General features: G+C 44.2%; 1 protein-coding gene across 2 annotated transcripts in view; it reads left to right on the forward strand.

Annotated features, from left to right (window-relative positions):
• The first annotated feature begins 2,540 nt into the window (after positions 1-2,540).
• Positions 2,541-13,755, forward strand: part of RNF125 (ring finger protein 125) — a 37,269-nt gene continuing 26,054 nt past the window's right edge. The window contains exon 1 of one of the 2 annotated variants that reach the window (XM_025996927.2): positions 2,541-3,228. In XM_025996927.2, coding sequence (XP_025852712.2) covers positions 3,065-3,228 — 164 coding nt within the window. In that variant the 5' untranslated portion in view covers positions 2,541-3,064. The remainder of the gene's footprint in view (positions 3,229-13,755) is intronic. The other variant, XM_025996925.2, reaches the window with a different exon arrangement.

Genomic DNA, 13,755 nt, shown 5'->3' on the forward strand with positions numbered 1-13,755 from the left:
TGAGGAAGGGGAAGAAATCAAGATGGCTTCCAGGCATCTGGATTGAGCTACCAGCTAGACTGTAGCACCATTTACTAAGAGTAGGATAAACAACTGGAGGAAGTAGAGCAGGTGGGAGATTACTATAACATTCAACTGTAATGTTGAAATGAAGGTGCCCGAAGCAACCAGGTGGTTATGTCAAGTAAGCAGTTGGGCATTTGAGTGGCCCAGAGTAGAGATAAAGACTTAGAAGTCTTTGGAATCAAGATGGTAACAGAATCCATATAAGTTTTGAGATTTTTAGGGAGGGAACAAGGAATGAGAAAATGTCCTAAGACAGAATCCTAGGACCTCCAGAATTTAGCTTCTCCATAACGAAGAAGAGGCCAGTGAAGGAGACAGGAAGGAATTGCCAGAAAGAAAGAGGGAATGCCAAAGAGTTTTTACAAGGAGGGAGTGCTCAATACCAACAAATGCAGTTGAGAGGTCAAGGAAGAAGAAGACTTAAAAAGATTCTATCAGATTTAGCCACATGAAGGCCACTGATAAACACTGGTGATGAAGCCAGATGGAAGTGGATTGGTCAATTCAGAACCCAGGTTGGACTGGATAAAGAGAGCATAATTAAGAAACGGAGACATAGATGGCAGAGAAGCAGGTCAAGAAATCTGGCCTTTAAGAGGACATGGGCAGGAGCTGAGTTTGTTTTTTGTTTTCTTTTTTAAAGGATTTTATTTATTTATTTTATAGAGCAAGAGACCGCATGTGAACGTGTGCACATGTGAGTGTGGGGGGAGGGGCAGAGGGAAAGAGAATCTTGAGCAGGCTCCGTGCCCAGCATGAAGCCCAATGCAGGGCTTGGACTCATGAGCCTGAGATCATGACCTGAGCCAACACCAAGAGTTGGACGCTTGACCGACTGAGCCACCTAGGCTCCCCACCATCCCTATCTTTAAAAGAAAAACAGGGGCACCTCCGTCCCCCACTCACACATGCACTTTCCTTCTCTCTCAAATAAGTAAATAAAATCTTTAAAGATAGAGATGGCTATCTTTCCTTCACCTCTATATCCAATTCATTTGCAAAAGCCTCTTGGGTCTTTCTCTTAAATGTATCCCAAATCTGTCCATCTCACCTTTGGCCCAGATAACTCCCTGGTTTGAGCCATCATCCTCACTTGGGCTCAGTCCTCTCCAAGTGGTTTCTCTGCTTCCATTCCTCTTTTGTTCTTGTCTTTTTGAAACCAGTGAACAGTCATAATACATGAAATCATGGTTTTGAAGTAAAATCCAAACTGGCCTATGAGATCAAATAGAATCAGGCCCTTCTCCTATTTAAGGCACCCTGTGCTACCCTGCTGGTTCCCCTTGTTCTGTTTCCAAAGAGAGTCTCTTTCTGTTCTTTGTTCCTTGCACACTCACTGGTCCCAGTGCTTAGCAAGCTTTTTCCTGCATCTTTGAATGGCTGACTCCCTTTCATTATTTATGACTGCTCAGATGTTGCCTCATCCCAAAAGTCTTCTCGGACCCTCTTACCCTCCCCACTCCTATCGTCAGTCCCTGTCTTGCCTTTTCCATGGTTCTTAGCATCTGAAATGATCTAGCTCATTTACTCGTTGATTACTTACATCTTCTTATTAAAAGCAAAGTCTGGGGGAAACTGGGTTAAGTTTATGGGATTATTATGTATTACATGTATTGTTGTGTGATGAGTTGTGTGGATCATATATTACTAGGTGTTATTTATAAATAAATGATAAGCATGTTGGGGCAGCCCTGGTTGCTCAGCGGTTTAGCGCCGCCTTCAGCCCAGGGCCTGTTCCTGGAGACCCCGGATCGAGTCCCACGTCGGGCTCCCTGCCTGGAGCCTGCTTCTCCCTCTGCCTGTGTCTCTGCCTCTCTCTCTCTGTCTTATGAATAAATGAATGAAATCTTAAAAAAAAAAGATATTAAGAAAATGATAAGCATGTGAATCTGTAATTATCTCAACCAAAGTCAACATTTTTGGTTTTGTTTTTTTAAAGTAAGTTCTGTGAGAACGGGGATTTTGTCTCCTGGTCAGAATTGTGTTCCCATCACTAGAACAAAGTCTGCTATGCAGTGGGCACTAAAGAAGTCTTATTAAATGTGTGGCTTTTTTAAAAATAAGATTTAAAAAAAAATAAAAAATAAAAATAAGATTTTATTTATTATTTGAGAGAGAGAGAGTGCACAAGCAGAGGGGAAAGGGCAGAGGAGGCAGAGAGAGAAGCAGCAGGGAGCCCGCGGTGGGGCTTGATCCCAGGACCCTGAGATCATGGCCAAGCAGAAGGCAGATGCTTAACCGACTGGGCCTCCCAGGCGCCCAGGTATGACTCACTAAATGATGTATTTGGTCCTGTCTAAAAGAGGGAGGGGCAGGGAGTAGGGGCAACAGCGGGACACCCTGCGCCCAGGAAACCGAGGTAGTAGAATGTCCTTATCATCGTGAGTTGAGATTCGAACCCGGGTCTCAGAACCTTTTGCACGCCGCGCGCTCCCTCTCCACCCGTGGGGCGCCGACTGCTGCCCGAGCGCAGGTGGGCGCGGTCTCGGGAGCCGCGGCCGGTGCCCGCTGGGGTCGCAGCCGCGCGGCGCGGACGCGAGCATCACCTCCCGCTGGGCCTCTGCGTCCCGGCCGGCGTGGCCAGCTCCACCCTCTCCGGAGCTCGCAAGAACGGGGCGAGGACGGACGCGACAGCCCGACAGCCGCCCCGCCGCCCGGCTCCCGGCTCCCGGCTCCCGGCTCCCGGCTCCCGGCTCCCGGCTCTGCGGGGAGGTTTCAGGTTTCAGCCCTCGCAGGAGCCCGGGCCGAGGCAGCGCGCACCGTGCGGCCGCCCCCGCCCCCGCCCCCGCCCCCGCGTCTCGGCCGCGGCCGCGCGCTCGTCGGCCCTGGACGGAGGTTGGGCGCCGGGCCGCGGCCGCCGCCGGGCTGCTGTCGCCGGGCGCGCGGGGAGGCGGCGGTCGCCGCTGGGCCGGGACTTCCTTCCTCTGCCGCAGGACAGCAAAACAACCCGGCCGCAGGCGCGGAGCTGCCGGCAGCTGTCCGGGCGAGAGGCGCCGCGATGGGCTCCGTGCTGAGCAGCGACAGCGCCAAAGCCGCCCCCGCCTCGGCCGCCCCCCGGGCCCTGGAGCGCAGGGACGACCCCGAGCTGCCCGTCACGTCCTTCGACTGCTCCGTGTGCCTCGAGGTGCTGCACCAGCCCGTCCGGACCCGCTGTGGCCACGTGTGAGTGCGGGGGGAGCTCGGCTTGCGCGCCCGCGTCTGGGGAGGGCGAGGCCCGGGGCGCCCGCGCGTGGGAACGGAGCTCCTGCGGGGGACACACCTGGACCCGGCGAGCCCGCGCCACGGGGAAGGCGACCTGTCGGAAGGTGACACAGGCATTCAGGAGGCCAAGACAGAAACAGGCGGGCCCCGAGGCGCTGCTTGCCCCCGAAGCCCAGGTGCGGAGCCCCAGACGGGGTGCCCAGGCGCAGGAGCCGCCGGGGGCCGGGGTCGGCCGCTGGGGAGGGTGCCCTTGGCTGGACGGCCGGCACCCGCTCGGGCACAGGGCGGTGGGCTTCTGCAGAGCAATCACCCCGCCGAGCTCCATCAATCGGGAGGTACCCCCACCCCCACCCCCACCCCCCGCCGCCCCGCAGGTCGGTTTTGTTTTGCTGGCTCTGCACGTGTTCCAGGACGCCCACTGGGGCAGCCTCTTGAGCAAACAAAGATCTGTGCAAACTGTCCTTCCACCTCCACCTCCCCATCCTAATGCACACACTCAGGCCCTTCAAAGATCAGCTCAACAGGCCGAGTGACCTCGTAGCCCTTAGACTTTAAGTGCCTGTCCGGGTGGGGCCGGGACCTGAGAACCTCAGCACCAGGCCCTTGAGTGTAGCCCTTTAAAATCTAACCACAGAGTGACAGGAGGTTGCAGACTCCCTGCCTCACGCGGCGCTTCCCTAAAATCGATGGAAAGTAGACATAAAAATTAGTCGTTTCTAAAAAGAGTCTGAAAACAAAATCCCTATATAAAATTGGCCCGTCCTTAATGTGTGCTGGAGCCACTAGTGATGGGAGTTGGACCTGTGGTTTCGTGTTCTGTTTCCGCAGAAGCTTGCTTTCCGTGGCTGCCTGCGTGTGTGTGTGTGTGTGTGTGTGTGTGTGTGTGTGTGTGAGTGTGTGTGTGCCTGTTGGGGGTGGGTGGGGTGCGGGGAGGTGCACAGAGTGAGAACGGAAGCCCACTTAATGTCTTCTTTGGCTGACTAGAGTTTGATGAAGCGCCAGGGCAATACCGCAATGGCTAGTAAGTGCTTCTGGCTTATCAAGGGGGGGAAAAACCATATTATGAATGCAAGTGCACAAAATGTTTTCAAAAAGACTTAGATGGTTCTTGATACCTATAGACTAGTGGCTGAGAAGCACCATGAAAACCTCGGTGGTGAGCCAAGAAGGAAAAATGCAGCCCACATAGTGTTTAAAGAAAGAGTGCCCTGGGCATTATTTTGTGGCTATGTTTTCAAGGCCTGTTGTTTCAGCGTTGTACTTTAAACTCAAGCCTAATTGGCCTCCTGACTGATTACTGATGTTGTTTCCCAGCTGTGCAGATGCAGCTCATGATATGAAATCCCAAGGCCAAGATGGAAGCCGAGATAGCATTGTGTAACAGTATAATATATTGATTAGTTCGGACAGTAATCATCTCCCGGTAGCTATGGGTAAATTTAGGCTGTGCATTAAAACTTTAAAGTTGCACCAGGAATGTGCAGTGGGCATCAAGTCTTGAAAGTTCCTTCTGTAGAACTGAGTTGGATGACTTTGATATTGGAGGTTGTTATCTGATTGAGGTTTGTTTTCCCTGGTTTGGATTTTTTAAAAATATTTTATTTATTTATTCACGAGAGACACAGAGAGAGGCAGAGACACAGGCAGAGGGAGAAGCAGGCTCCATGCAAGGAGCCCGATGTGGGACTCGATGTGGGACTCCACCCCAGACTCCAGGATCTCTCCCTGGGCCCAAGGCAGGTGCTAAACCACTGAGCCACCCAGGGATCCCACCTGGTTTGGATTGTGAATGCCATAATTTACTGTTTGTAGTGTTTTTGCTTCTGCTAAAGGATAATTTAAATGTGTAAAAAGTTAAATCTTTTGTTTAATCTTTTTCTTTGTTAGAGTTTGAATAGGAAACCAGCAACTGGAAAAAATAGTCATGAAGTAGCACAAGGGCTGGATGAATTGCCTTCCCTCACTTTACTGTTCTTTGTTTTGACAAATCTATGTCCATTGTTCTGGCTGTGGGCAGAATTTCCATATTCCTCCTTTTGGCAAATTTACTTGGGCCCCTTCCACTTTGTAAATGTTAACTAGAGTTCCTTCTCCACTGGGAATGGTGAGTGCTGTTAACACCATTTGTGTACTTCCTAAATAAATTACTCTCTTCCATTGACCCTAAATTGGAAAATGGAGAAATGCAAATGAAATCTCTGTATGTTATCTCCTATTGAAGCTAATTTCCAAACTTGTTGAACTCGTTTGTTTATGCTGATTTCTGCTCATAAACCTATTTCGAGTCAATCAAGTACTTAATAATGACAAAAATACATTGAATGAGTATGTATATAGCACTCTATAAATTGTAGAAACAGTGGGACTGAGAGAGAGCAGTATTTGAAATTCAGCCCTGCCACTGACCGGTTGTGTGACCACCATGGAGCTATCTCTTTGACTGCTTCTTCATTTGTACAATAGGGTGAATAATGGAATTTTTATGAGTATTTTAAAAATGTAAAAGCGGCCCATCATAAAGCCTCAACACTTAATTTCTGTCTCCCTTAAAGACATTCCACAAAGCAAATACTCAGGAATGGTTATTATTTCTTATCTGTATTTCTTTTGGAATACAACTGGGCCACAAAAGATAGATCTATGACATTTCTAAGATGTCGCAGATTATCTTCCTTTTAGCTGAGTTCTTTTTCCTTTGGTAGCCTTTAATTTAAGATATTCTATTTTAATGTGCTGTCATTTCAAATTGACATTGCTCATACGTGTATATCAGTTGTTAAAACAGCTTTTGGGGGAAAGGCTTCCTACCTCTGCCTTATCTTCTGTTATGGGGGTGGGGAGTAGATAAGTTGAAGCTGTGTGAATGAAACTGAAAGGGAATCAGAATCTGATTTATATTTAAAATAAGTATTTATAAAGAAATTTGTTGACCAGTTGAGTATGACAGATAAAGGGGGGGAGAAAGGGGTGGAAGGCAACTCCCTAACAGGTGACAGAGATAAAGGGGGGCAGAGTTCAGCTCCAGAGGTAATGTAGTGAACTTGTAATGGGGCTTGTCAAGTATACAGTAGTCTGATAGGGAGATATCCAAAGGGAAATATCCCAAAGGTACTGGGAGAACGGGTTTGGGGAAAGGTCAGAGCCAGAGCTAAGGGAGTTATCTAAAAGAATCAAGAAGTGGAGAATAGATCTAACAGAACTAGTAGGTACAGACTAGAGCATGCTAGAAGGCACAAAGAGCTACATCTTCATCGAACTGAGTTGGGTTAAATAGTTCTAAATCACAGAATTTGCCTAATTTTGAAAATGGAACTGTTGAGGATAATTCTGAAGTGCTTTCAGGTAAGTGGATTAAAACTTTCCATTTGTGGTCAAGTATGAATGGTACAGCCTGCAAGAAATTAGTGGTTCTCTGAGAGTTTCCTGATGAGTTTTAAACTGACCCAGAAATATACATCAGTGCTTTCACTCTTTTTTTTTTTTTAACATTTAATATATTTTATTTTTTATTTAAAAATTTTTATTAAGGTATAATTGACATATGTTAGTTTCAGGTGTTCAACATAATGATTCAATCTTTATATATATTGGAAAATGAACACCATGAAGAGTCTAGTTAACATCTGTCAGCATACATAGTTACACAGTTTTTTCTTATATTGAGAACTTTTTAAGATCTAAGATCTATTGTTTTGGGGCACCTGGGTGGCTCAGTTGGTTAAGCATCTGCCTTTGGCTCAGGTCATGGTCCTGGGATCCTGGGATCAAGCCCTGCATCTGGCTCCTTGCTCAACAGTGCCTACTTCTCCCTCTCCCTCTGCCTGCCACTCCCCCTGCTTGTGCTCTCTATCAAAAAGAAATACAATCTTTGAAAAACAAAAAGATCTATTGTCTTAGCAACTTTCAAATATATACTACAGTACTATACATATAGTGTTAACTATAACCACCATGTTGTACATTAGAGCCTTGTGATTTATTTATTTTTAACTGGAAGTTCATACCTTTTGACCCCCTTTCAGCCATTTTGCTGCCCATTTCATTCTTACAGGAGTTGTGCAATCCCAAAGAATTCTTCTTTAACATAAGATTAAAGCTATTTGCCTTATTGATTATTACAGATATTTATTACCTCCTTGTATATTATCTACTAGTGAGGGTTCTCCTGAGAAACAACCAATAGTGTGTGTGTGTGTGTATGTGTGTGTGTGTGTGTAAAAAGACTGATTTTAAGGAATTTCTTCACATCATTGAGGATAATCGCTTTCTTAAAGTCAACTGATTATAGATGTTAACTACTTCTGCAAAATACCTGCACAGCAACACCTAGGTAAGTGTTTGATTAGATAACTGAGTACTATAGCCTATCCAAGTTGACACATAAAACTAACCATCTCATCTATCAACTGAGTTTTTAAGGGTTATTAAAATCTGGTATCAAAAACAAAAATTAGATCATTGTCAGGCTTTACTATAGACCGTTCAGCATTCTACTAAAAAATCTGGCTGTCAGGCAACCATGTACACACCTACATGCTGCTCAAGCAGACAGTAGGAATCCACACAGTTTTCTTTAAAATAAAATCATTGTTCATTTTCTTCATCATTTTCATTTTGGTTTATTATGAGTTGTTTGGTTAGATCTGCTTTTGCATGGAATGCTTTCATTATCGATCAAGCAAATATCCCCTGTCCTGTGCTCAGCCCATAGACACAGATATCTATCCTCCTGGAGCTTGCATTCTCATCTGGCAGGTGCACAATAAACAAAATACCGGCATTAAATATGTCACTTGTTTATATAGTGATGGGTGTTAAAGAGAAAAAAAAATAAGCCAGGAAATAGGATAGGAAGTATGTGGGGGAGTTGCAATTTTAAGATATTTAGAGCAATGCTTCTCAAATTACTTGCTGTAAAGAACCAGTGAGGTTTTGTTTTGTTGTGCTTTTAGCCCATCACTGATCAATAATCTGATAAAATAAAAAATGAATTATTGAAAAAATTGAATTTAAAAATACCAAAGGTCTATAAAATACAAGCCTTCATTTAAAAAAGTAATAATTACATTCAACAGACATAAAATTATTCTGGCAGATATCTATACAAGACTGAGAGATGACCACTGGTTTTATTAATATGGAGGCTATTGGTGATCTCCAGAAGAGCAGTTTCAGTGGAATGCTGAGCACCAAAGCCTACCTGGAGTGGGTTCCTGAGTGATCACAGGAGTCAGAGACAGAGAGGCCCTGTCATGGAGTGGGGAGGCAAAGCAAAGGAGAGAAATTGGGACAATAGCTGGAAGGAGAAGTGGGATCAAAAGAGTTTTCTTTTAAAAAAATATTTTTTTGATGCCTGGGTGGCTCAGTGGTTGAGCACCTGCCTTCAGCTCATGTCTTGATCCCTGGGGTCCTAGGGATGGAGTCTCGCATGGGGCTCTCCACGGGGAGCCTGCTTCTCCCTCTGCCTGTGTCTCTCTGCCTCTCTCTGCATGTCTCTCATGAATAAATAAATAACATCTTAAAAAAATAAAATAGAATAAAAAATTTTTTAAATATTTTTTTCTTTTAGGAGAGGAAAAGTGGAACATTCTGTATGGTTATGGAAATGAACCTGGAAATGAACCTGTAGTGAGGGGGAAACTGATACACAGGAGGAAAGAGAATTTTAAGAGCAATGGCCTTGAGTAGGAGAGGAGCTAGGATTTACAGTGAGTCTTGGGGCCCAGGGGAGGCTTGGCCAGAGCAGGAGACTGAATGGTTCATCCATTTCATAGGATATTGGGCATTAAATGGGCACAGATGCTGGGAGTCGAAGTGGAATATTGTGGAAGTTCCCATCTGATTACCAGTTATCATTGACATATTTTTTGACCTGTGATTTGACTTTAAGACAAACTTTGAAATTTAAATATGAACATCCAGGCTCCTGATGCTAAAACAAATGTATTTAGAATGCTTCCTCCTTCCAGTGTGCTTGGGTAAGCGTCACTTAAAATAGGATGGTTAGAGCCTTTGGTACCATCAAGATCCAAAAACTCTGGAGAGCCTTTGCTCTAGTAAAGAAATGCTACACTGCCACTCCTTAAAGATCTGGTGCTTAGTAGGTGTTCAATATGAGTTGAGTTAATGGATGATTCTAAAATACAATGCAGTTTGAATACTTTGGTGAATGCCCCTCAAGTGGGGACAACTACCTTATAGTGCCAGCCAACGGCTGCTATGTAGTCAAGTAACGGGAGTCTCATGATAGTTTCTGAACTCCATTTTTTTTATGGGGTTACTCATCTGTCCCTGTATTACTGAGAATTTCAGAAAGATGTAATTAAGCTGGCCTGAAATTTGCCTCCTCTGGTGTTTGGACTGCTCTGTGTTTACTTAGTAACATTAGTATTGTCACAAGCAAATTAAATATTAGTGATCTATTAAATTATGTATTCTCTAACAAACAGAACCTAAATAATGTAGCAGACTGAGTTTTATGCCCAGATTTTCCTTAGGATTTGGCTACTGGCCTGTGGACTAGCAGCACTGCAGGATCTTGGGCCCCATCTCATAGCCACTGAATCAGGATCTGCATTTTAATAGGATGTTGAGGTGATTTATATTCACTTTAAAATGTGAAGCACAGCTTTACTAAAACCTATTTAACTGACAATAAAATACAGCAAGTTGAGGACAGTTTTGGAGGTTTTAGAAAGGCACCCAGCTAAGATTTTAAGTTAAAGGAAATAACATTTTCTTTGGGGGTTAAATTTTGAATCAACAAATAACCCGGTATAGAGGTATTCAGAATCAGATTTTGGAGGCTGAATGATTCCCAGGATGAACTTGGAGTGGGACCTAATTGAATACAGAAATAACATCAAAGGAAATCTCAGGGGTAGTGAGTGGCTGGAGGGCTTTGCTCTAAGAATAGCTGCACTGGGGCCTGTCTGGCTCATCTGTGTAGGTGAGGAGGGAGTAGGGTGTGTGTGTGTGTGTGTGTGTGTGTGTGTGTTTATTACATTGAAATATTTTAGCCTGAGACTCTTATCATGATTTTGAATAACAATAACAACTCCCTTTTTTCCATTTCCATTTTCAAGCTCACCAAGCCAGCTCAGGATTTTCATTCAGCTTCGTATTCGCATCCCCACAGTGAGGCAGCCTAGTGTTGAGAACAAATAGAATGTTAGATCGGCCTCATGTTGCCAATGGGTCTTACAGAGTCCTATTTGGGGGCCATGTGTGAATACTTATTTTGCCTGTCTAGCCTTGGACCCCATGGAGTCCCTAATGCATCCCTTCCCTCCTTAAATCTATGATGCTTAGTGTTCAGTTTTACCTCTTTAAGATTGGGTACCTAATTTTACCCAGTGTCCTCAGCAAGCCTTTCCTCATTTTTCTACAAATGCTTTGCTGATCTCTTCATTACAAGGGTTTTATTGATAATCACTTAATTTAGGGAAACAGAAAGGGGTTAATAAAATTATCAATGGGAGCAAGGTATTTAAGTTTCCATCTGGTTTCAAGGCTCTTAGAGTCATCCAGTTCCTAATCGATGTCTTTAGGAGCTGCAGACTGCAAGCGATATCAGTGAATGGGGAGGGTGAGTACTCACTCCACAGGGTAGGGGTGCCAGCCCATGTGACCATTTGGGAATTGAGTCCAGAGTTGGAGGAGACCAGCTTTTCAAGAGAAGCCAGAAATTTGGGTTTAGTTGTAAAATATGATTTAAAAAAGAAAAATTAGGGGGAGGGGCAGAGGGAGAAGGAGAGAGAGAATCTTAAGCAGGCTCCAAGGGCCAGCACAGAGCCTGACTGAGCCACCGGGGCACCTCCTATAAAATTGGATGTTAAAAGCAAGGGCACCTCGCTCCAAATTTTTGAAAACATTGAACTGGTCTAAAAAAAAATGTAATTGACTTCTATACTTAACTTCTGCCTTTCATCTAATTTCTCATTCTGATTGTATCTTTATTGATTCATCATTCTTAACCACCTTATGAAGTGGGGATGGGGCAGACAAATAAGAATCTTTATCTCAGGGTTTGTGTTTACTTATTTTTTTTAAAATTTATTTATTTGAGAGAGAGACACAAAGAGACATCGAGAGAGAGCACAAATGGAGGAAAGGGCAGAGAGAGAGAAGCAGGCTCCCCAGTGAGCAGAGAGCCCAATGCAGGGCTTGATCCCAGGGCCCCAGGATCACGACCTAAGCTGAAGGCAGCTAGCTGCTCAACTGACTGAGCCACTCAGGTGCCCTGGTTTGTGTTCATTTCTATCCCTTGGGTTCTTTCAGAAGGATCTAACACTCTGCCTTATTAATGGGAATGTTGGGCCTGGCCCAGAAAATTCTTTGTTCGGTTCCTCGTAACTAATTTTGTTATTTCAGTTTACTGAGTAACTACTACTCAGTAGTAGTAACTACTACTCAGTAGAGAGTAGAGTAACTACTACTCAGTAGTTACTGGGGTGGTGTAGGCAGGAGGCCTGCAAGATTCGGAATGGTTTATGTATTTCTGTGATCTTCTTCATGCAATGTTGTTGTCTCTGGCCTGTTGTCACTGGGGCATTTTTGTTTTGTTGTGTTGTTTTTCAGCTTTGTTGAGGTGGTACAGTGCAATTCACACAGAGTGTACAAGTTGATGAATTTTGGTGATTATAGAACTACCTCCACGAACGAGATCTAGAACAATTAATTCCATTACCCTAAAAAGGTCCGTTCTCTCCCCCAAGCCCCTGGCTCCAACAACCCCATCTGCTTTCTGTCACTAAGTTTTGGAATCATACAGAAAGTAGTCTTTTGTGTTTGACCTCTCTCACTTAGTATAACAGGGCGTATATTTGTTGTCATTTGGTATGTTGTAAGTCCCTTTGCCTCACTTCCAAAATAAATCCTAACACTGCCTCCTGTTACTTTGCTTGTCTGAGCCATCATTCTCTCTTGAACTGACTCTTGCAATGGCTTAAACCTGAGCTTCTCGCTGCCGTGGCTCTTGTACCTCTGTAATCTGTCCTTCACACATGAACCAGAGTGATCTATGTAATATAAATCAAATTGTGTTACCCTCCTGCTTAAAACCCTCCAGCACCTTCCCATCACCCTGAGTTATGGCTTGATGATCTGTCTCCTGACCTCTTTACTCCCCCCCTCTCACATCTCCAGTTACTCTCCCTGGGTGCCCTGCCTTTCAAGCGGGTTGGCTTCCTGTACCTCAGCAAGATGCTCCCTATCTTTTGTACCCTTTGTTTTCAGTTTGGAAAACCATTCCCAGATCTTCCTTAGAGTGGTGCCTTCAAATATCTCAGGGACCACCCATTTAAATACTCCCTCTGCCCCACTCACTCTGTTTTTATCGTCAACTGTTTGTTTCCTCTCAAAGCATTTATCATCTGACCAGCCTATTTGTTTACCTGCTTATTGCCCCCCGCCCCCTTTCCAGAACTCTGAGATCAGGGACTTTAGACACTGCCACAATTTCATCCCTGGCATGTCAAACACTAGCTGGCAATAATTAGCTATTGCTAAAAATTTCACCAGTGCATGAATGCTTATATGGATGGGTCTAGGGAGGTTTGCACAGATTTACACATTCTCTAATAAAGTCTTCTCTGTAACCAACTATTCTTGCTAATAGCTTCACATAATTGGTTTTAGAAGGTTTGTATTTTCTCTATTCAGCCTTTTATTATATTCCAAATTGTTCTGTGTTCTTTAAGTTTCTTTAAATAATCATAAATGCAATGTAATCTTTTCCTCACACTGAATTTGGGTGCCCTTAAAAATACATTTTTAAAAATATTTTTCTCGGAGGGAGACAGAACATAAAGACTCCTAACTCTGGGAAACAAACTAGGGGTGGTGGAAGGGGAGGAGGGCGGGGGGTGGGGGTGACTGGGTGACGGGCACTGAGGGGGCACTTGACGGGATGAGCACTGGGTGTTATTCTATTCCATATGTTGGCAAATTGAACACCAATAAAAAATAAATTTATTATTAGAAAAATAAAATAAAATATTAAAAAAATATTTTTCTCAGGATGCCTGGGTGGCTCAACGTTTGGGCGCCTGCCTTCGGCTCAGGTCATGATCCCGGAATCTGGGATCGAGTTTCGCATCGGGCTCCCTGCATGGAGCCTGCTACTTTCTCTGCCTGTGTCTCTGCCTATCTCTCTCAGTCAGTGTCTCTCATGAATAAATAAATAAATCTTTAAAAAAATAAATAAATAAAATAAAAATGTTTTTCTCTTCATGTTCCATTAAAAATATCAGGTCTCTTCATCCTCTAAACACTTCCTCTCCTAATTTTATGGTTAAAATTTTTCTCAGGAATAAAGAAAATTTAAGTCATAGTAAGGTGATTAATTTTCTCTAACATTTTTTTCCCATCGTATTTTTTTTTTAAGATTTTTGTTTATTTGACAGAGAGAGACAGAGAGAGGACGTGCAGGCACAAGCAGGAGGAGAGGCAGCAGGAGAGGGAGAAGCCCTCAGATCATGACCTGAG

Source organism: Vulpes vulpes, chromosome 13 (assembly GCF_048418805.1).
Source record: "Vulpes vulpes isolate BD-2025 chromosome 13, VulVul3, whole genome shotgun sequence".
Classification (NCBI taxonomy): Eukaryota; Metazoa; Chordata; class Mammalia; order Carnivora; family Canidae; genus Vulpes; species Vulpes vulpes.